Source organism: Gymnogyps californianus, chromosome 18 (assembly GCF_018139145.2).
Source record: "Gymnogyps californianus isolate 813 chromosome 18, ASM1813914v2, whole genome shotgun sequence".
In the NCBI taxonomy this organism is placed as follows: Eukaryota; Metazoa; Chordata; class Aves; order Accipitriformes; family Cathartidae; genus Gymnogyps; species Gymnogyps californianus.
In genome coordinates this window covers 2,302,333-2,324,178 of record NC_059488.1, presented here as the reverse complement: position 1 = coordinate 2,324,178, position 21,846 = coordinate 2,302,333, and the positions used below count along the sequence as shown (strand labels likewise).

Sequence of the window (21,846 nt, the reverse complement as noted above, 5' to 3'; positions counted from 1 at the left end):
ATTTGGTAACAAGGAGGGTATTTGTTAGAAATGCCCTCTGGCTCCTACGGAAAGCCCCCACCGCAACGTCCTGCGAGATGTGGGAGAAATTCATGATTTAAAAAAAAAAAAACAAAACAAAAAAACAACCAAAAAACCAAACAAACCAACAAAAACCAACCAGCAGAACCTGCCCCGGGGCTGTGCCAAGCAAACCCAAACGCCAGCACCTCCCTCCCCCTCCCCGCTCCCCCCGGCTTTTAGAAAGAAAGTCCCATCAAGTATTCAAAGTTTATTACAAGTGAACTGGAGATGACTTGGCATGAGCGATCCATTCAATTAACAATAGTCGGAGGACGGGCGGCTCTCCCTTGACTCTGACAACACTTAGCACATTAAGAGACCGAGGCCAGGACAGCTCGCATGGAAAAAAAGACGCAACAGCCACCCGTCCACACGCAACTGTGAAAACCAGCAGCTTTCCAGGACCAGGGAGGGGAGAACAACACCACGGAGGCGGGATTTGCTTTTACTTATTCCTCAAGTAACAGTCGGTGGCACAGCCCTAAGTGTCACGAACCCTTGGCTTTCCTTGAGCGGGTTTTGTTTTTTTTTTTTTTCGGGTTTTTTTTTCTCTTTAAATGGAAATTCAGACAGTATGTGAATCTATAGGATTAAAACAAGTCAGTCTCTGGGGAGCGGAGCCTCAAAAGGGGCCGGCTGCCGTGGCAGAGCTGGTGTCGGGGAGCCCGTTTTCCTGCGTGTCCTGGGACGAGGTGCTCGCCTGCCGCTGGGCCAGCGCTGAGCTCGAGTGTTTGCACTTGGGTGAACCGCACTGACAGCTGAAGTATTTGCCTTTGATGTCCCAGAACCTGTCTCCGTAGTCAAAGCTGCAAGAGAGAGACAGAGACGGGGTCACTGCAAAGCAGCGGCACGCAGGAGCAAAAGGGACCGTGCATCGGCGCAAGACGCCGGGGTCGGCAATCCTCGGTGCTGCCACAATTGGGGTTTTTGCAAAGCTTCAGGGGATGGAGCGCGCTTGCGGGATCCCCGGGGACCCTGGGGACACGGCCCAGGGAGCAAAGGGATGGAGTGAACCAGCTCAGGAGCAGCAGAGCTTTCGTCCCTCTGCAGTCCATCCTTCCCCGAGCGAGGCGGTGGCAGCCCCGGGGACAGCACCTACCCGATTTCTTCTCCGGCTTCTATATGCCTCGTGCTGAAGAAGGCGATCCTGGGAAAGCGGAGGTCCTGATGCGACATGAAGACTCGCACCGGGATGAGGTTTGGCTCACAGAGGTGGTTTATAAAGCGGCTGATGTTGCCATAGAAACGGGCATCTATGCAGTACACCTCTCCATCCTAGAGGAGAAACGTTGCATCTTTCATGAGATGAGGTTGGGTTTAGCATTATCACTGCAACTTATTTAAATAAAACAAATGACCAAACTATTGGTCGTTCCACTAATACTCTGGAGATCTTCAAGAACAACAACAACCAGGGCAGGACACCCAGTGTGGGTTCAAAAGGACTAAACACACGCACTTTTATATTCAACAGTACCCTGAAAATACAGTTTTCTGCACGGCACTCTGCCCCCACAAGCCCAAAGACCTTTTAAAATGCCCCTGACACTGGCTGGCACATCAGCTCTCCCCAGCCCCGCTCTGCTAAAGCACCAGTCTGGCGTAGTGGGATTGATGTTTGGTGCAGACAGACACCTTATGGGTAAAAGTCACCGGAGAGGGAACAGGCATCTGTTCTGTCCTCTAATTGAACATGACAGCTAGGAAACACAAGCCAGAGCCTCAAGAAAACACAGGGTTTTGCAGATAAAAGTGAAAGTCAGAACACAGAAATTCCCTTTCCAGAGAGCAGTAATATTTTGTTTTCCTTGAAAATAAAAGAACCCCCCTCAGGGCTTTTTTATTCCAGCAGAGAATGACTGTGCAAAGCAGAGACTTTAATTACAGAAGCTAATTTCAGTTGCAAAGAGGCCAAAAGCAAAAGGATCCATTAGCGGTGCTCAAACTCCCTTTTGGGCAAGCACCTTGCAATCGTTAATGGATGCGCTGTGCCAGATCACACCGCCCGACTGGTGCGGGAGCCCAGGGAAGATGTCCCAACGACTCGAGGAGGCGTCACCCCACATGGTCCCATATCACACACAGTGGTACCAGCTCTAGTTTCAATTATAATTAATTCCCATCACCCCCTCACTTCCATCCATGGAAATGCCATGGTTGGTGAGGACAACATCACCTGCTACCACATCTAGCGACCGTCTGGAAAGATCTGAGCTCTCCACCATGCAAATCAAGATGTGCTTCTCAAGAAAGGAGCCTGCTGCCTTGACCAACACAGGCAGTGTCCTCACTGTGAAGCTGCTGAGGAGGAGAAGTCCCAAAGCAAACTGCTTCCCACCTTGCTATGAGGGTATCGGGAACTAAGAGTCGCACGGTGGCAACCAGAGAGGAAGAGGAGAAACCATGAACCTGCTCTGGGGTAAGATGAGTTTCCTTCTCAAGAGTGGGAAGGCACTGGGGTTTCTTAGAAGGGAGGATGCCCGCAGAAAGCCCTTCTTGCCTGCAGGCAGGCAGGGGTCACACGGATGCAGCAGCATGCAGCCCCGACGGAGCGCAGCAGGGCCAAGTGTGTGAGCAAGGACTGCAGAGGATGGGCCTGCACGTGGGAAAGGGGTGGCTTAACACGAACAGAAAGCAATCACAGCAGCTAAAACAACCTCATCTTTCCCAGAAATAGCATGTTTTTTTCCAGCTCTCTAGTACAGAGACAAGAAAACTATCCCTTTAACCAGTGGAAGCTCAGACAGCATCTGTCGTGCTATGTCTTCCTCCTGGAAACCCAGCAATGGCAGTAAGTTTTGGCTGTTTGATGTTTGCCCTCTTTCAGACGTGGAATGGGATGTGACTGCAGGACCTGGCACGCTGAATGATTCACCATGCACGTGGCCTTGAGTGACCACTCAAAGAACAGGGACAGTAGAAATGACAACCCAACCACCCTCACTACAGCACAAGCCCTTTCAGGCCACTCCTTCGAGACCCACCAGGACGCCAAGGCTGCTCCTCCCAGGGCTGGGGTTCACACCCTTAGTAATTTCTCATCACTCAGGAGGCTGCAGGACCCGGCTGGCTCTGCCCTGCCCTCCTCTGCCCGGCCCGATGGGCTTCTTTTAATGAACACTCAATGACTTGGTGCCTGGTTTTCTACAGATGCTCCACTTTGAAGATACCCTGAAAAACGATGATGCTTATGCCTGTACCTAGGTCTCCCTCCTTGCTGCACTGAAGGCTTCATAAGAGCAAACGCAGAGGTTCTCCCTCGAGGCAGGCAGCCAGGGGCTAACCTAAAGGCAAGGCAAGGCCTAGGTGGGCTCTTGCTCATGAATGCACAAACCAGGATGAAGTCCCTGCTGCTTTTCAACTTCTTAATTACAGTTCGACTCTACTGTTTTCAGACTGACTACGAGACGCATTACTTATCTTTTTTCAGTTGTTGAATGTGTGTCGCTTTAAAAAAAAAAAAGGGGGGGCAAAAAAATAAAGCAAAGCTTCTTTGTCACTAGCTGATGACAGAAACAAGACAGACTGTTTTATAGCTTTCCTTGGAAGCCACCCCACTCTGAGTCCCCAGCTCACCTTTCTCCTCGTCTCCTTTCTCAAGGAAAGTCTGAAGTGATGGCCTTGCTTAAAAGCTTTAGATCGCACTTTTCAAAGCAAGATTTCTGCTCTGAGACAGCCCTCCGCAGAGCAGCGCAGGATAACTACCAGCAGAACAAGCCCCTGCCAGGGTATCTGATGGATCCCTTTATAAGTGAACGGGGGTTGGTTTTTTTTTCAGTCTCCCAACTCATCTTTTTATGAAGAACTTACAGAGCTGCCGATCAACACAGCTGCCAGCCTGCATATACACACCTGAGTATCAAAAACTGAACAACTGAACTCAGGATGCCCAGACGGTTTTGACAGAAGAGCATCTTGCATCAAAACTGGTGCGGGCAGCCCGTACCGCGGTGGCCCAGTGCTGCTGGGCTCCATTACCATTTTAACAAGCCCTAAGCCTTACCTCAACCACTCTATATTTTGACTAAAACGCAGCGAGGATGCGGTCCTCCTCTTTGCAGGCTTTCAGATCGTGCTCTACATCAAGATGGAGACAAATATTCTCTTTGCTCTTTTGGAGAGGCAAGACCTTGGGTTTGTCTTGTTAGACACCCTCAGATACAGTACCTTGTTGTCAAGGTCGAAGAGGTAGGAGTCCTCTTCACGGACGTCTGCCTCAGAATCGGATATCAGCTCACCAACGTACCTGCGGACAAACAGGAAAGGCAGAAATAAGATGCTCGTGCAATCACAAGCTTGGGTTTAAACACCTCTTTCCGGGAAGAGGGAAAGAAAGGCATACAGCCCAGCCACAGATGACAACCTACAGCCTCAGCAGTGCAGGTCATGTCAGAGCCACCCGGCAAACCAAGCTTTGCCAACTTAGAGCAGCTAAAATCTGGCTCCAAACTCCATCTTTTCAGGGCAACACTTTTAATATTAAAAATGGAGTCTTACTTCCAACAAAATTTACTTTTTCCCAAGGACTGTTTCCTTTTGCAAATCTCTTTGTTGGCCAAGATCAACACATTAATCCAATTCTCCTTATGTTCACCGTCAGACTCGTGCCCTGGCTCTCCTATACACCACTGCAGTGCTTCTGGTGTTTACATCCCAAAGCAAAATGTTTGTGTCTGTCCTTCCTGTATTTTCCAGGGTATTTTGACCTATTACGTAGGCTACACACCTTAAAAAGTTTTGGTTTAAAAGTCTTAGGTCTAACCTAACCTGGCAGGATCCCTGGAAGGATCTAGGCTTCTTTCTCAATCCCTCTTGAACCAGAATAAATCAGAGCTGTGATCCCAGTAACAACCACCTTGTTGTAAAACCACGTGCACGGCAGATTACAACCAGGTCCTCCGAGCACTGCGAAGTACGTGCTGCTTGGCCTGGCTTGCTGAGAAGGACTAAATACACGCACCACCTTTCACACCCCAGACAGATGCTGGTTTTGATGCAAACTCCCTCGTTGCAGGAGTCCCTGCTGCACTGGTGTTCCCACACTTGTCTCCCTGTCTCCATCTTAAACAGTTTTGGACTGTCAAGGTTCAACATTTCCTGCCCTGACCTGCTTGCGATCAAAGTAAGAGACACAAGAGGAGAGGTACTGAGCCACAGGGAGGATAGGAGAAAGAAGCAACAGCACAGTAGATTCTGGTATGTAAGTCTTCCCGGCCAGCACTGCAATACTAATTAATTATAAGCAAAGGATTCACAATACGAATAAATACCCTTCACAGCATCAACAGCGACTTCTATGATCAGCAGCCATTATCACAGCATTCCTCTGCAGCTCTCAAGGCATTTTTCGAAGTGTTAACCAACCGTATTCATTTCCCCCTGTGGCTCAACGCAGCATTTAACTCCGGGGCTGGGGAAGAGGAGAGCCACGAAGCGTTAACCTGGAGAGGACCCACGCACTCCGCGACAAGGGATCATTTGGCTGCAGTTCCCAAATCTGAGCGATCTGGCCAAGTTGCTCTGCCAGAGCAGGAGGCTGCCGCCGCGTGTGATCCTCCTGTTTGCCCCCACTGCATCTTGTTATTTATTAAGCGCTCCCATAAGGCTGCGGCATTACTGGAAATCACACGCTCGTCGGTGACCTAAAGCAATAGGAAGATGATGGCCAGAGAGGGAGAGAAATTGCTGTAGCATGGCACAGTAGCCAGCGGCGGCTGAGAAACAGCTGAATAATGCTGCACGGAGAGGCACTCTGCTCAGGGACAGCCACTTCAGGTTTACAACTCAGTGAAACAAAAAACCACAATCTAATTAAAAATTGTTGGTTTGATGTTCCTTTAAAGACTATTCCTGTAACTCACTTCCCTTCCAGGACTGCTTACAGATACAAACGGTTCCCTAAGTTCCCAGGTCCAAAGTTATGGGAGGATGTGCAAGAGGTACATGTTCCTACCCACAAAAGAGCAGGAGCATCAGCCCCTTCATTTAAGGACTCCTGAAGTCAAGCCAGTATCTTTCTTCTCAGCAAGATGTTCAGCACGCTGATGGCAAGTAACTACATCTCAGAGCTTTACACTGCCACTCATCACCGCAAGATCAGAGCGCACTCCATGCAAAAATCAAGAGCAACCAGAAGTCCCTAGCACAGGCTCCAGCGTTTTCCATGGAGTGTGGGAGACGGGACATCTAGGGCTTCTCTGGCTGAAGGTGTGGCTAAAATACCTGGCTCGATGCAGATGGTATCTTATTAGAGCATCACTGTTGTGTACAGAAATTAAATATCTGGAAACCATGTAATGGACGTGCACCGAAAAGAACAGACCAGATTCTCTCAAACCTCTGGTTTTTGCATCCCACTCCTTCACAGCCTCTCCAATAAAAGCCCTTAACCAGCTGTGCCGTTTCCAGAATGAGCAGTTACACCATCTAACAACCAAGCATGAACAGAGCAGATTCAAAACAACTCACAGCAACGTCAGCACAGGGTTAGCAACAGCAGCTTCTGACCAGTGACAAATTCAGAGGTCAGGGAGAAACCTGCACCGAGCACACAGGTCTCCTGAGCATCTGCGAGTGGCAGAGCCTAAAAACTCCCTGGGAGCCTGGCGGGGCAGGGAGGACGATGCTGCTGCATCTCCCCTCGCTAAGCTGCTGCTTCCAGGACCACGCTGAAGGTACTGGAGGGTTAGTAGGAGGGTCTGGAGCAGCTGAAGGGTCTGGGGAGCCCTGGAGAGGACGGCGGGAGGGCTGGCTGGCCACCGTGCTGGCGGAGCCTTGCTCCCAGCTGCCAAACTGCTCTGAGCGCTGCTAAACACTCCCTACGGAAGCTGCCGCGGGCTGCCAGAGGGACAGCCTGCAAGCAGAAATGGAAAGAGAACCGTTTTTGGAGTGATTACAGAGAAAAGTTGAAATGTATCTGAAGTATGGAGCAGGCTGGAAAGCAGTATGTGTGTAAGAAAGGCATTTACACACAGAAACAGTCGGGACCAGCAGAGTTTTGCAAACTAAAAGCGTTGTGAGAACTATTCCAGATTTGCCCCCCATGCGGGCATACGCGAAAAATTATGGAATAAAAGTCATCCTTACACCCATATAATTATCGTCCTTCCAAAGCAGAGTAATAACCCCCATACAAAGCGACTACCCGCTCAGGGCTCTAATCCAGACGCTTAATGCAAAATGCTCTTCCACAAGAGCTAATCCTTGGAGCTGCTGTGTGCAAGCAGCCCCCGAGCACTGCCAGCACAGGGGCTTCTTTGCCAGAGATGAGGAAAAGAAGAAACCAAGTCTATAGGTTGCACATAAAGACTCACAGGAAGGACATCAGAGCAGCTGGCTCGAGGAGGAGAGAAGGACTGGAGTTGGTGAGTTGAATAAATAACGTCTGTGCGTGTGAGAGTGATGGGGACAAGGAAGAATGTGCACGGGCAAGACATAAATTAGCTCTGCTTTTTAATAAGCAGCTCATTTAGATAACGAAGAAGATAGCGCCTACCACTGAAACAGCGTCAGCAGCTCCTGGCAAGGGTGGAGGGAAGAGTTAAGCGTGGTTGTGGTATCTGAACCCCATCAGCTCTGACGTGCATCACAACACACCCGTCCATGTTAATTACACCGTCACGCAGGGCTGCCCCGTTTCCTTGGGCTGCCTATTCACCACTGCTTAGTCCTCTCACATATTAGCACTCCGGTAGGATTTGGTTAAGTCAGTGCCTTTTTTGTTTGGGAGCCGTTTGCTCGCAGGCTCTGGCTCATCTCTGGGCCCAGAACCAGGACACAGAGAGCGCTGGTACTTAACAGGAAGCCCCACCTGAAGACAGATTTGAGACACTCCCCGCTAACAGCAGTTTTAAGCTTTACCTCTGAAAAAACATTTTATCATCTGGCAGCTCCTAACGTGGAAGAAATACTTTGCCGATTCACTGCAGATTTTTCTTTTTCTTTTTTTTTTTTTTTTTTTGGATTCTGCAATAATTTTCCTCCCACCCCAATTCTAGAAAACATTGATAACTAGTTCTAAAAAACCCCAGCACCTATTTCCATGAAGGGCACGAGTCCAGCCTTATTTAGAATGTCTTAACTCACTGTAGTATTGCAGTGAAGAAAACACTTTCCAAAATATTTAGTAAAGTACATATACTACTTCAAAGCCTAAAAACTGTGGGGTTCAACGGCAGTTTTTTCACTTGACGTAAATCTGAACATTTTTGTTCTTAAGTACTTTATTGAATCAGGGCCGAAACATGTGCTTAACGCCAAGTGCTTTACTGTTTTGCTGAATCAGGCTAAAGCCAGAGCTGTGACACTGGAAAACCTCTTGAGAAGTCAGTATGGAAACAGAAAAAGATCAGATATAAAAAAGTTGTTCCAAATTGCCTTGGCCTTAAGTGTCCCATATCCATGGGGAACACGTGAGTTGAGCACATTTGCAGCACAACCCAAATGCATTATTCCCCCATCGCTTGTGTTTCAGAGGGCTAAGAGCTGAGCACAATCCCAGCAAGACGGAGAGGGGTGGAGAAAGCTCCACGCTATGAGGAAAAGGACAAACAGAGCAGGAAATGGAGTCAGGAAACCTCTGACTGAGGGCAAGCAGCTCGGCTTGATGCCAATTTGATTTGCGTGAAAACCTCTCCTTAAAGAGGAGCAAACCATCCTGGGAAGCAATGCGTTTGCGTGAGCTAATGAAAGCTGAATAACTTACTCGCACACAAAGGTTCCCAGTGGAATGTCTTGCATTGTTCGTACACCCCAGCCCATCTTTTGTGTCCGATAAAGCTGCAATCGAGTCCTGGAAAAGAGGAAACGAAGCCACGTTAATGGCAGCACTCCGCAGAAAGACAACAAATCTTCATAGAGAGATGGCAAAAAAGCCAGCAACCTTCCATCACCACAAACTCAAAGATGATTTCAATATTCAACCCGCCCCAGTTCTCACACTGGCACCACTGTGGGTACGCTCCACTCCCACCGCTGCTCTCAGCGTGTGGGCAGATACTCGGATGGAAACTGCCTGGGGACACGGGACGGGCATCCACCAACCCCTTCTCCCTGCCCAGCTGCACCTTGCAGGGTGCACACCTAGGGACTGGGGAAGAGGGTATGGGACTGGATGCTCCGTGTGGTTACGCTGTTGATGATTTACACGTCAGATACCAGAATCCCACCACCAGCATTTCTTTTCCCTTCCAGGCACACACCCTGCACTTGGGGGAAGGCAGGGAAGGTGGAAGGGGACTTAAGGCAGCGCAGCTCTGCAGGGAGGGGTGCTGCAGGGGGAAGACAGGGAGCTTACGGTGAATTAAGAACACCTTGAGCCAAGTGCTCTGATCCCTTTGCCCTCTGCTGAGGCCAGTGCATTTAGCAGCTCCATCATATCCAGCTCCCTGGCTGAAAGACAAGGAAGAAACGCTGCAACCTGAAACTTCTTGGTGTAATAGCTGCTCTGTGGAATTTTACTGATGGAGTTTATAGGCAGAGAAACAATCCTGTAAGTCATTCTGCCTCCTGCTCAGCCAGAACTTGAGTTAAGTGCAGGATGAACAGTCTCCAGGGCTAGGGAAGGCTCGCTCTGTCCCCGAGGGAACCAAAACCCACTCTCAGCAACGCTGTTATCGGAACAAAGAGAAATCCGATGCTCGCCTTAACTTCACCCTGTTGCTTTTTCCAGTACTTCTCTTCCCCCACCATTCCCTCCTTGCACCGTCAGCTCAAACCAGGGGCTGTGCATTTTCTCGTATTTGCTCACAGCTCCTGGAGCCTTCACCAGGGCAAAACATGACTTCATGAGAACGATCGCTCTCAGAGAAACCGGTTGTAACACTGTATTTCAGGCTTGAGGAACCTCCCCCATGTTTTGCCTCGTCCATCGCAGCAGAGCAGAGCGCCAAGCTCAGGTTCAGGCTCTGCTGTCGGGGCCGACACCGGCAGCAGCAGGACCGCGGCTCCGATCTCAGCTTCCCGGCCGAGCTGGGTCAGCCTGCCAGATGGAAACGTGTGCACTGCCGAGTGGAGTTAATTTGGAGCAAATCTGATAAAGGAAGCACTGAAAATGGAGTGGGAGCACCCATGTGTCACGCTGCAGCCCGAACGCAGGAGGTTTCCTCCACTGCCTCCCCAGGGACCTCAAGCACAACTCTGCCAAGCACCTGACCTTACCACCAGCTTCCTGACAGAGCCGCTCTCCCAGGCTCATTGTTGGGTTTCCAACCCTTCCCGTCTTCCAGAAAAACATGTTAGCAAGGCAAAAATGCAAAAGCAATAGCTCTAGCTGTACAGCTCCTAAATAAACACCCACGTAGACGTCGGAGCTCTGGAGCTTGGCAGGGAAAACCAGAGAGAGGTAAAGTTCTGTGGAAACGCATTGAGCTTTTTCCTTACTTATTTTTAACATTGCAAAATGTCATTGAAACTACAAAGCTTGCAAAAAAAGTGTTGTCAGTACTACAAAAAATTTGCAAAAGTCTTTTTTCCAGTGGGATTCCTTTGAACTTAGTGCAGTGGCAAACTTTGCCATTGCAGAGGTCCAAAACAAAACATTTACATTTTTAGCCTGGCACCAAAATCCTAATGGCCTAATCTTCAGCGCCGAGGCCACCAGGTATTCAGGTATCCAATTCAGGGGGAGTCATGCCAATAACTTGGAAATTTTAAGCAGCCAAGTCTGGGCATGCTGGCCTATATTTCTAATATAGACTGCTAATTTACAAGATCTTCTAAATTAAGGCTTTGCAGTTTCTGTTGCTGTTATTTTCTTCGCAGATCTCCACCTGAGAAGTTACATCTAGGCTGTTCATGCAAACCTACAAGCCATTTATGTGTTTGATGGTCAGGCTGATGAAAGAACTCCACAGCTCCCACGTGACGGCAACAGGGGCAGGGTGCAAATATTAACTGAGCTCATCAACCCGCTGCTGTTGCATTCCCACTGGCAGCACACAGGAACCCGCTTGCATCCCACCACTGTGTGGTGGCATCTGCCCCAGTTTCTGTCTCATCTCGGGAAGTCCTGGGGTTTTGTGGGTTTATGAGTGAGCAGAGACTAGAGAGCCAGAAAGCTCACGAGTCTGGTGCTGGTCTTGCCAAGATAAGCTGCGTTTGGATCCTCCTTCTCACCTGAGCCCATTCTGCACCACCCGGTTCCTACAGGTTCGCCAGCACGAGCACGCGTGATTACACTCAAAGATCAGTGGTGGCTCAGCCATGTTGAATTCAGGCAGGAGTCGGCCGTCCTGAAGAGGAGAGAAATTCAAGACCGGGTTAGTTGTCTGTTCCTGTGACCCCTCCAAACCAGAGGCAGGCCAAGAGCAGAAATTCCCCCGAGTGTAAAAACAGGCCGGAGAACCCCAAGGTGGAAGCATGCCCCAGCCTCCCCAAAACCAGTGTCAGACCTCAACTTCTGCAGTGGTTTTGCTCTACCCCGACAGTGGCACACTTGCCTCTATCACCGACAGCTGACAAACAGCAAGAGACCGTCTAGATTTTTGCTGCCTGGCATCACCCTACGCACCACCAAAAAAAAAAAATCTTACAGTGCTGTGCAAAAAAACGGTGTGCATCATCATTATTATCATTTTGCAGTGCTGGAGGGGAGAAGCGGATGCTTAGTCTGTCTCTGGAATAAAGCCTAAACTTCCAGAGTACAAGGCCAGTACACTCAAGTTCTGTGAACCACATTATCTTCCCAAATAACACTCCCAAAAAAGCTACAATTCAATTATTTACCAACCATATAGGATTAAGGAAGCGATAGACGCAGTTCATCATATTTAACAAATTTGGCTTTTAAGGCTTGAAAGATGCAATCACCTATTAATGTGTAAATAAAATGGCAACAAAGCAAAACACCTATTAACGTGTAAATAAAATGGCAACAAAGCAAAGAAAGATGCCAATATTCCCCCTGGGAGAAACTTGCAGAGATTCATAGAACTTCTGATCTTAGCAGAACCTGTCCAAATATTAACCTCAAAACCTCCCTGGAGGATTGAAGCATTCTTACCCAAAACAAACCAGGCTTCTGGCAATGTTGCAGTTAAAACATCTTTACCTTGCCTTCATCCGGAAGAATCACAATAAATAAAAGCAGGCAAAAAATCTCTCTACTACCCTCCCCTTGTTTACATACTACAGCATTTTCAATGTTGCTCTGAAATGGAAGCTGATTTCACGCATGGATTATTAAATGTTCTCTATCACATGGGTGTAATTAATGGCTCAGTTGGCATGACAGTAACACAAATAAATAACACTAGAAAAGCTTCCCTGAGTACGCATTTTGTTATTATCACATACATCTCAAAGCTGAGACTACAACTTTAGGCATTTTAAAACAAAAAGTAGAGGAGTTGTGCAAGGAACTGTTTTTAAGGTACTATTATAAACCCTGAATTGTGCAAAGTTCAGCTCGCAAACACTGCTCTAACCCAACAGGAGGTTCTGTGTCCTCACCTTATCATACCAGCAGCGCATACTGAGCTGGCCACACATGCAGTTACTGGAGGAGCAGTCGTCTATACATACGCAATACTGAAAGAGAAGAAAAGGGGTTAACTCCACGCCACTCACACATGAGTGAAAGAGCAACTTCTGTGACTGGGTCAGAGGGGAAACCACAAGTCTTCACCTTCTCCTGCTGCACCTCGTTAGCCAGAAAGATAACCAGCCTCATCACTTCAGTGGCATTTTTACTCCATTATTTATTTCTGTGTGCAATGAACGTCAAAGGACTCCGGCTTGCAGGAAAGGATCTCGTACTGAGCCATCTTCACTTCTCATGAGAGGATGTCCCCCCGTGTTACTAACCTTCCTCCATGCCCTATGAGCTGTACTCCACACTTGAGGACAAGGAAAGCTCCAAGGAGGGACCAGAGCTGGGAGATGATGCAACGTGATGTCTCAGTCCTCCCCTGCTCCTCGCTTCTTCCCACGCGGCTGCTCCAGCTGGCCGCCTCGCCAGCACTCCCCAAGCCAACACAGCCCCACCACCAGCTGCTGCACACCAGGGCTTGGGCATGGGAAGTTCACTTCAGCCATCTGAGAGCTGTGCCCAGAGAGGGCTCACCCTCACCCTACGCTTCCCCACCTCTGCTTTCACAACCCAGCCCTTCGAGGACTTCCAGTATCACAATGGAGACCTTGGCCTGGATGCTGCAGTCAGTAGGAAGACAGCATGAGGAAAGTCTCCCAACAACTCACTAACTCTCCAGACACAGAACAGAGGAAAACGATAAATGGGAGCCACATCAGCCAGCACCAGATGGCTGATGCTACAGCACACAGCTGAACACAGAGGTTAGCTTAAGTCTCGGAAATGAAGAAAAGCAGAATCTCATCTCCTAGAGCAAGAGCTGGAGTTTACAACTACAGCCTTAGCTGGAATTCGATGGCAATATTAGGACTAGACATTCCCACTTTGAATGCAAAACCCGTTGTGAGGTGCAGTGCACTGCAACATCTCTGAATACACACACCACGACAGGAACAAACACGTGGATACACACGATCCCTCACCTGTAAATGAGTGATGTTTCTATCAATGTCCATCGGGGAGGTGACGCAGTTCTGCGAAACATATTTGTAGTTGCTAGGACAAGGCTCGCTGTCCACTGAATTGACGCAGGGAATCGGGATCCGCTCATAACCCCGGGCGATGTCTCTGTCAGTGGGAGAAAGAGAATCGTCACAGAAGAAAAGCTCCCCCCAAAAAAGGGGCCATTCAAGTGCCATCCTGGGGCAGAATTACTGTCTTTGATCACTAAGCATTCAAAGCTTGAAAGCAATTCAGGCTAGAACAGAGTTCATTTTTTTTCCACCCTGCCTTACAGATTGTTCTCTGTGCTTGCGAATATTTCCATTTGGAGGATGAATTTACAAACCACGGTCTGAATCAGCATGTGCTTAGTTCTTGCTAAGCTCAAGCTGACCTTCACACCAGTTTAAAAAGCTAAGCATGCACTTACAGTCCTTTCTCAAACCAGGCCCCCAGCCTCCCCCGTGCAAGGGCTCTATTTCATGACCCACAAGCAAAGCCAGCCATATTTCTCACCGGCTCACGACCTTCTCTATCTGGGCAGGCTTGTCAGCAGATGATTCTTTGAGAGTCTTGTTCATCTGTAGGGCCACCCAGACCTGAGAGTTAAGGCTGGAGCACTGGAGCGGAGTCTCACCCTCCTTGTTCTTTAAAGTGACATCCGAGCCACGGGAAAGAAAGAGACTGCAAAACAGCAAGAAAAGATAAGCATCCCCCAAGAGAAACTGCGCAAGGGGAAAACGAGCTGAATCACATCCTCCAGCCAGCCCTTAAGGGACAAGGAAGAATCTGTAGTAGTGAATAATCACCTGAGTTTTCTTTATTAAGCATGGTTCAGTGAATCCTTCTACGTGAAGGCGCTGGCAGAAGCCACAGACTGGAGCTCTAGGCACTCATGAGAGCTCTGGGTAAACCTCGCCTTGCTTCAGGCATGACAGGTACCTTGCTGGTACCAGCCTAACTTCAGACAGGCTTGAAACTCTCTCTGGCAGGGAAAGATATGGGGTGGGAAGAGTAGGCTGGAAATGGAAGAGTCCCCCAGGAAACTGGTATTGGACTTGGCCCTTGTTTATACTCACCAGCTTTTGGTGAGTACACATGATGACTTTATTCATAGCAGTGATGAAGCAAAGGAAAAGCCCTGTTACCATATTATGCCACGCTAGTTGTGGGGAAAAAAAAAAAAAACTTTAATCAAGGATGCCTGACACCTTTCTGCTGGGAAGCCCAGGCTGAGCACAGCCCCTCAAGCCCTCTGCCCAAGACTCCAGGACCACTCCACTTTTTCTGACCTTTTTTACACCAGCTCTTGCAGCAGCCAGTATTTCAGACCCACCGCCCCTAGGAGCGGGGCAATGGAGAAACAAGCCCTCCATCCCAATTTTGGTTTGTGCTTAAATGCCAAAGGCATTTCAAAGGATCTCCCGAGCTTGCCGGTCAGCACCCAGGTAGAAAGGAGTGACCAGGGGAAGGGAGAGAAGCGGCAGGGCTCGAGCCGTACTTACACAACACACTCGTAGCGGTTCTCTCTGGCTGCAATATGCAGGGGTGAGTCCCCGTGAATATTCACTGCATGTAAATCACACTTAGCAGCCAGCAGTATCTCCGCTATGTCAACACAGCCAGAAAAAGCAGCCCAGTGCAAACAAATATTTTCCTCCTGGAGCGAAAGAAAACAGAGTAGAGGCTGTTTAGTGCATTAAAACCCTATCGCTTTGGGATTTCACTTAGCTCTACACCTGCAGCATGCAACAACATGTGGCTTGCAGTCTCCTTCCCTACATTGCTCCTTATGGCTGGGACTGCCAGGGCGGGGAGGGAAATCTCTGCGCAGACAAGCAGGGAGTTCTCACTCCAGCCGCCTCTGCGCACCAAAGATGGGGAGGCTGCACACAAAGCGGTCCACCGCCTTCCTTATACACGCAGGCAAATCGTCTGTCTCTAAGCCACAAAACAATCTGGATCTATCCACGAGAGAGGTGAGAGACATGAACAAACATGCTGGAAAAGGCTAGAAGCTGAGCTTCCCCAGCCCAGACAGACAGGAAAGCTAGCATGTCTCCCAGTGCTACAAAATTAAAGAGAAAAAGAGCACAGCACAAGCTATAGGGTATATGAAGGTGCTAGAAAGCGAACCACGAGCCACAGGGAAAGCAATCAATCCGACTTCAGGCATCTCTTAAATACTGTATGTACTCATCTCTCACTAGCAGCACTAGAAATAGCTGAACACTCATCTTTTTGATGGAGATATTTTAAGCGATGATACTTTGTTTTCTATTACAGTGCAATTTGCAGCACACTTCGAACCCTTCCCCGTGACAAGCTCTAAAGACGTCGATTACAACAGTGCAATGATAGTAATGATCACCTAACTTTTCTCTTTTTTTTTTTTAAAGCAAAAATAAAGCACATCTTTTAGTCATTGGAACTTAACTTAGATCCTTCCTTAAATGGGGAGGCTACTGACATACACCAGGGAGTGGGGAGACCTCTTCCTATACAGCTTCTGCCTCCCACTATGGTAACATCTAGAAAAAAAACCCTAATCACCTCATATACCAATCTACAGAAAAAATTAATCCTGTCGATTGCACACCACATGCTGCTGCTCAGACAGGTTACAGACACCTAGACTCACTACTTTGCCTTGCATCGGCTACTGACGAACAGCAGCATTTAATTACAATCAAAAGCATTTCTCCCAGAATATGATGTTTCCCAGCACAAGTGACATTGCTCCTTAATGACTGCAATCAGGAGACACCGAAAGTAGGTACAGTAACGGAGATGCGATACCTAGATCTGCTAAGAGGATATTTTTCTTTCAAGTAAATTGTTGACTGAGCTGATTTGATTTTCATCATTTAATGTGTGATCTTGTAACTGGTAGCCAAAAGGCTTCTGTGACAGGTCAAACAAGTCAGTTTTGTTGAAAGTTAGCACTAGGGCTCTGAAGCAACGCAACAACCCAAAAAACCCCCTCTCTCGCCTTGACTTTTGCTTTTAGGAACAGTAACAGATCCGGACCTGCCTGGGAACTATCTAAGCTACCACGGAAAGAGGCTCCTACCAAGAAGGGGTTTTCAGACTGGGGATGGTGACTCCTCGGGAACACCTGGAGCCTTTCTGAGCCCCATGAGACAAACATGCCAACACCTATCCCTGCTAGCACCCAAGACACAAAAAGAGGTATTTAGGGAGACAAATACAAACCAGCTCCTTATATCCCTTGGATTAAAAAAGCACTAGGAGCCTCGGACAAGAAAATACACTGCCATGAGGCATGCTAGAGTCTGAACTGATGGCAGGGTAGGTACTTCACTGTAACAACTCTGTGCAGAAAGCAGTGAAGCCAGTTACCCTTCATTTATCAAACTAGCTCACATCTACAGGCCAAAGCCTGGAGTAGCTCATCGCACCTCGGTTCACACCCAAGCTTGCCTTGCAGGTACTTCTGGGATTTCAATATCCTTAGAGACAGAAAGGAAAAAATGGGAAACATAGTATTAAGAAAAAAAGAGGAGGAGCAGTGTTGATAAAATGAGTCTCCTGAACAGAAATCTGGATGACTGGGGAAAAAAGGAGACAGCATCTCCCTTGTATCTTCTCTGTTTACTTGAAAATCCCCCGTGAAACCGGCTGGCACAGCCCGACACGCAGCGCTGCCGGGTCCACAGAGCTCCCAGGGACTCAAGTACAGAGTACATCCCACTCGAGCAGGATTTATGGAGGTGAAGAGCAGGCCAAGAGCCAGCTCCAGCACGCTGAGCTGTCAGCCTGGGTGCGCTCTGTCCACACTGGTGGCTACGTGCCTGTTATGCCTAGGAAAAGCCAGGCTTGCAACACTTGCTGGCATAGTGTCTGCCCAATTCATCCAGAAAACACGAGTGCAAGCTTACACCCCTCAAAAGGCAGGCAGGATGCCCCTAACCCATGCCCAGAGCACACTGGCCTGTGACCAACGTGGAGCTGGGAAGTCTGGACTCAAGGGGGATCTGCCTGGTGCAGCGTCCAAGCGGCAGCACGGCGGACCCAGGTGGATTAGCAGCAGCGGGGCACAGAGCTGACTACAGCCTGCAGCATTACGTACAGCATCTTTATGGGCTGTGTCAGAAGAGCTGGAGGAAAAGGACTTCTTACCACCTTGTAAACTTCTTCCCAGAATACGGAGGAAAATTCTCCCACCAGACACTGTTCACTCACTGCCCCAAACCACCTGTGTCGAGGGACCACTGCACCTCCCTGCACTGAGCCCAAAATCTGCCTCCTCGGGCTTGTTTGGTTTTTAAAGAGAGATTGTGGTTAATTTATGAAATGGATTCCAGGAAGAACCTTACATTGTCGCGGATGTTGATGTCCGACCCCTTTGCAAGCAGCAGCTTCACCAGCTCAATATGCTTGTACTCGGTGGCCCAGATCATTGGCGTCCAGCCTCCATCGTCCTGAGGAGGGAAAGGAAAGGGTGAGACGCAGAACGGGCAAGACGGTCTCCTGTGGGCTTCATAAGCCCCTTGGCAGCCACAGCAGGATGCACCTTGCCTGGGGGCCACAGACCCCTTCCCTCCCCCCGTCTGTCTCATCACTCTCCTTCAGTCTACCCTGCTGCAGGAAGAGGTCCCTCAGGGTCGTGCAGAGCCCAGCGTGATTTGAACCAACAAGCCTCAGCAGGCTGGAGTTTATTCGCAGCTCAGCACACTGGCAATGGATCTCCGGGTCGTTCAAATACAGCTGACTGTCCAAAAGGCACAACGAACATCCAGCTTGTGCAAAAGCTCTTACCAAAGCTCCCTGAGAAGCCTGGGGGAGCTGGCCTTCCCCCAGAACAAGGAAGCCCAATGCAGCGCTGCCTCACCCCACGGCAATGGATAAGCTCTGCGATGGCAAGTGCCAGGCTCGACCCATCCCACAGCACGTCCATGATCCCACCACCTCCCCTGCTAGGAGGAGCACAGTGACTGCCTTGAGCAACAGACTCCACCGGCAAATTCAGGGTCAAGGAGAAACCGCAAATCAAGGCATTTGGAAGGCAAGTTTCCATGAGGTCAGTGGAGGGGATCGCCTTCTCTGGCAGACCGGGATGCCCACGGCATTGTCGCCCTATAATATTTTTCAGGGTGTCCCCCAGCAGCAGGACTGTATTCGAGTAACCACTGCGCAGACAGCAGGCTGCTGACACTTGGGTCCCTGACCTGAGAAAAGCAGCTTCTGCCCCTCGCAGAAAGGCCTCACCTGGCAGTTGACATCCATCTTCCCGTTGGAGAGGAGGTACTGAACAACGTCGTAGTGCCCCTTCTTGGCAGCCAAGTGCAGACACGTGGAGCCCTCCGCATCCTGGACACAACCACAGAACAAGCACTCAGGGGACATCCCCTCCCAGCGTTTCCCATGTCTGCCTGACACCAGTGATGCTTAGGAACACCAGAGAAGTTCACGGACGGAGCAGAGGACTCCAAAAGCCCCCAGACCACTGCCAGGAGGGAAGAGAGCAGCAGCAACCAACACCAGCACTGAGCCGAGGAAGCTTCACACAAAGCTCAGAGGTGCAACCCATGCAGAGTAGGAGGGTGAGAGTGCAAAGGCTACGGGAAGAGACGCCTTTGCAAAGCCTAGGGAAGGTACCCGCCCCAAACCCTGGCAGACTGATGCTCCCCTTCCCCAACAGACCCTCTCCAACTCTTCTCCAAGTGCTGGAGAGCCAAGGGGAGGCAGAAATCCCTTACAGAGGCGGAGCTTGCACTTTACATCAGAAAAGTAGCCTTGTCTCAGCCTGAAATGCTCCATTTATACAGTTGTTTTGCTGTGTTTTATTAGCACAAGGCCTTATCCCGGCACCTGGCAGCAGGGCAAAGGGGTGTCCTCCACAGGGGCTAGAGGCCTCCCGAGAGACCGAGTCCCCAGCATGCCCGCAGCCGTCTGCCAAGGTAGGAGATAAAAAACAACCATGAAGGTTGAAACGAAAAATGCCTTCGGGAGCTGAGAATACAGGGTCTGGTGGAGATGGACAGGCTGTGAGTCATGACAGAGACACTCCCACACTAACACCAAAGATCTCTGCGGTTGGAGCCTGATTTTTATCAGGCATTTATATCCCAAGAGCTTAGCACATAGCAAGGCCCAGAGACCAGGAAATAAGGAGGAGGAAATGAAAGACTGAAAACCAAAATGACTCCTTCCAGCTAAGCCCCTGGAAGCAACATCAGAGGCGAGAGCTTTCGGATGGAGTGGAGCAGAGAGCACGGCACAGGGCTGGCGAGCAATCCTCCGAGCAAGGATGGGACGTCTCGGGTCAGGGATTACACTGTGTGGGCTTCTTGGGGTAAAAAAGGGGTTTCTACACCCCCGTTAAGTGCCTGCCACATCTGAATAATGCCACAGCTTTCTCCTTAGATGAGCATGAGCCAAGTGCAGCTTCTCAACCCTATGGAGAGCAGGCATACTTTAACATAAAGTTTCTGCAGGTTTTGAGTGGAGCTTTTACGTCCTATTAACAGATCAACAGCTTCGCCCTGGGGTCTGAGAAGCCCCCCCCCCCCCCCCCCCCGCCCCGTCCTCAGCATCCCCTCCAGCCGGCAGTCCTGCAGGGCCGGGCTGGGCAGGCTCGGCACACACCCGCAGCAGTTACTGTCTGGATTTCTCATCGAAATGGCTGGAGCTGATTTTAAACTGCAATGTTGCTGCTTTCAAAAAGATGACTAATTTGGTGCAAGAAACTAATTAACATAATAAACTAGTCTAGACTTCAGACGTGATCTCAGGCTCCTAATTTGCTTTTGCAAGCTCAGGATTTTTTTTCCTTCCCTTTACCTTTAGAAGCAAAAAACCCCTCTTTTCTCTTCCACAGGAATAAACCAGGTGAGAGATGTCTGGATCACTCCAAGACGCTTGGGACAGTGGCCAGCATGAACCCACATGTGCCTGTCCTGTCCTTTCCCCCTTCCCAGCTCAGAACCAGGCTCCTAAGGATCCATTTAAGGCTCCGGGTGGGCAGCACTTGATACCTTGTGCAATCCTCCTGGCCCTCCCAGCTCCTTCACGAAAAGAGCATGCCGGCACTGCCGTACTCCCCAGCAACAGCAGAGGAGCACGCCAACAGCAGCAGGTTGTAACAATAAGAAGTTCACATGGGGAGGGTTCCTGTGCTCCAAATAGCATCGGATTTATGGGACTAATAAATGATCTGTATATTTTCCAAGATTGCAAAGCAACCAGAGCATGCTAAAGGCAAACAGACAGCTGCATTTTATTGTATTTGTTTAAATTAAAGGGTAGAGTTTAAAGATGGGGTCCAATTTTGCCACAGCAGCGTGACTGCAAGAAACCACACATCAGTCCTTTGGAAAGCAAAGCTTCCTCTGTCATTTTTGCTGGCTTGGCAAGCACCTAATTACGAGCCCATTTTAAAGTGTCACCCCAAAATTCTCATTATTAGAGACTATAGAGAAGGAAACTCTGAAATTAAACTTTAAATTCGCTGCAATGAATTTGTGACACTAATACTTAGTGGCCCCTTACGAAATCAAATACCCCCTACATTTGGTGCCACAAACTAACGTAGCAAGTGGCAGCACTTGCCCCAAACTTGGGGGCAAGTTGTCACAGTCAGGATACTACACCATTAAAATGATACTATCGACAACCACAGCCTTGCCAAGCCTTCGTGCCCAAGACAAGCCCCTCTGCCTGTGCACTTCCACCCAAGACTTAAAAGCTCTCAAGAAAGAAATGGTGGACAGAGCTTCTTCAGGAGGAAAAGATAAGGAATAAACTGCTACCTTAGGATCTACTAGTGCTCCAGCCTTGATAAGGTATTTCACAGTTTCCAGATGGTTGTTTTCTGCTGCTTCCATCAGTGGAGTCCTCTGGTCTTCAGAGCAGGTGTCTATATTAGCACCAGCCTATGAAGAGGCCAAGGCAAATACAAGGACAGTTATAATCACTACCAGTTAGCAGAGGAAGGATGCGGAGTAGAGATTTAGTAGCAAGTTTTTTCCTGAAATTTAGCCATACTAAGCAGGGGGGGTGGGGGTAAGAAAAGAAATAAAAACACAAAAGAAGGCAGTCCGACTTCACCTGTTTTGGAAAGCAGCACACACTGCCTGCCCTCTCTCCTGCGTTCTACAGCCAGTAACCGGGGCATAAGGAAGCCAACAGCTGGTATTAAATAACTCTTGTTATTAATGGATTTTGTATTGCTACTTTCTAGATATTGTTTGTGTAACAATTTGGAAAAATCAGCCTCCTCCTTTTTC

General features: G+C 49.1%; 1 protein-coding gene across 2 annotated transcripts in view; it reads right to left on the bottom strand.

The window, feature by feature from the left end:
* Positions 1 to 238: 238 nt before the first annotated feature.
* EHMT1 (euchromatic histone lysine methyltransferase 1) overlaps positions 239 to 21,846 on the bottom strand; it is a 62,891-nt gene continuing 41,283 nt past the window's right edge. For both annotated transcript variants that reach the window (XM_050907831.1, XM_050907833.1), the window contains 12 exons: positions 21,370 to 21,492; positions 18,827 to 18,928; positions 17,935 to 18,039; positions 15,100 to 15,254; positions 14,111 to 14,278; positions 13,576 to 13,720; positions 12,514 to 12,591; positions 11,179 to 11,294; positions 8,768 to 8,854; positions 4,231 to 4,309; positions 1,163 to 1,338; positions 239 to 869 (listed from right to left, as the gene is read on the bottom strand). In XM_050907831.1, the coding sequence (XP_050763788.1) occupies positions 686 to 869; positions 1,163 to 1,338; positions 4,231 to 4,309; positions 8,768 to 8,854; positions 11,179 to 11,294; positions 12,514 to 12,591; positions 13,576 to 13,720; positions 14,111 to 14,278; positions 15,100 to 15,254; positions 17,935 to 18,039; positions 18,827 to 18,928; positions 21,370 to 21,492 (1,518 nt within the window). In that variant the 3' untranslated portion in view covers positions 239 to 685. The remainder of the gene's footprint in view (positions 870 to 1,162; positions 1,339 to 4,230; positions 4,310 to 8,767; positions 8,855 to 11,178; positions 11,295 to 12,513; positions 12,592 to 13,575; positions 13,721 to 14,110; positions 14,279 to 15,099; positions 15,255 to 17,934; positions 18,040 to 18,826; positions 18,929 to 21,369; positions 21,493 to 21,846) is intronic.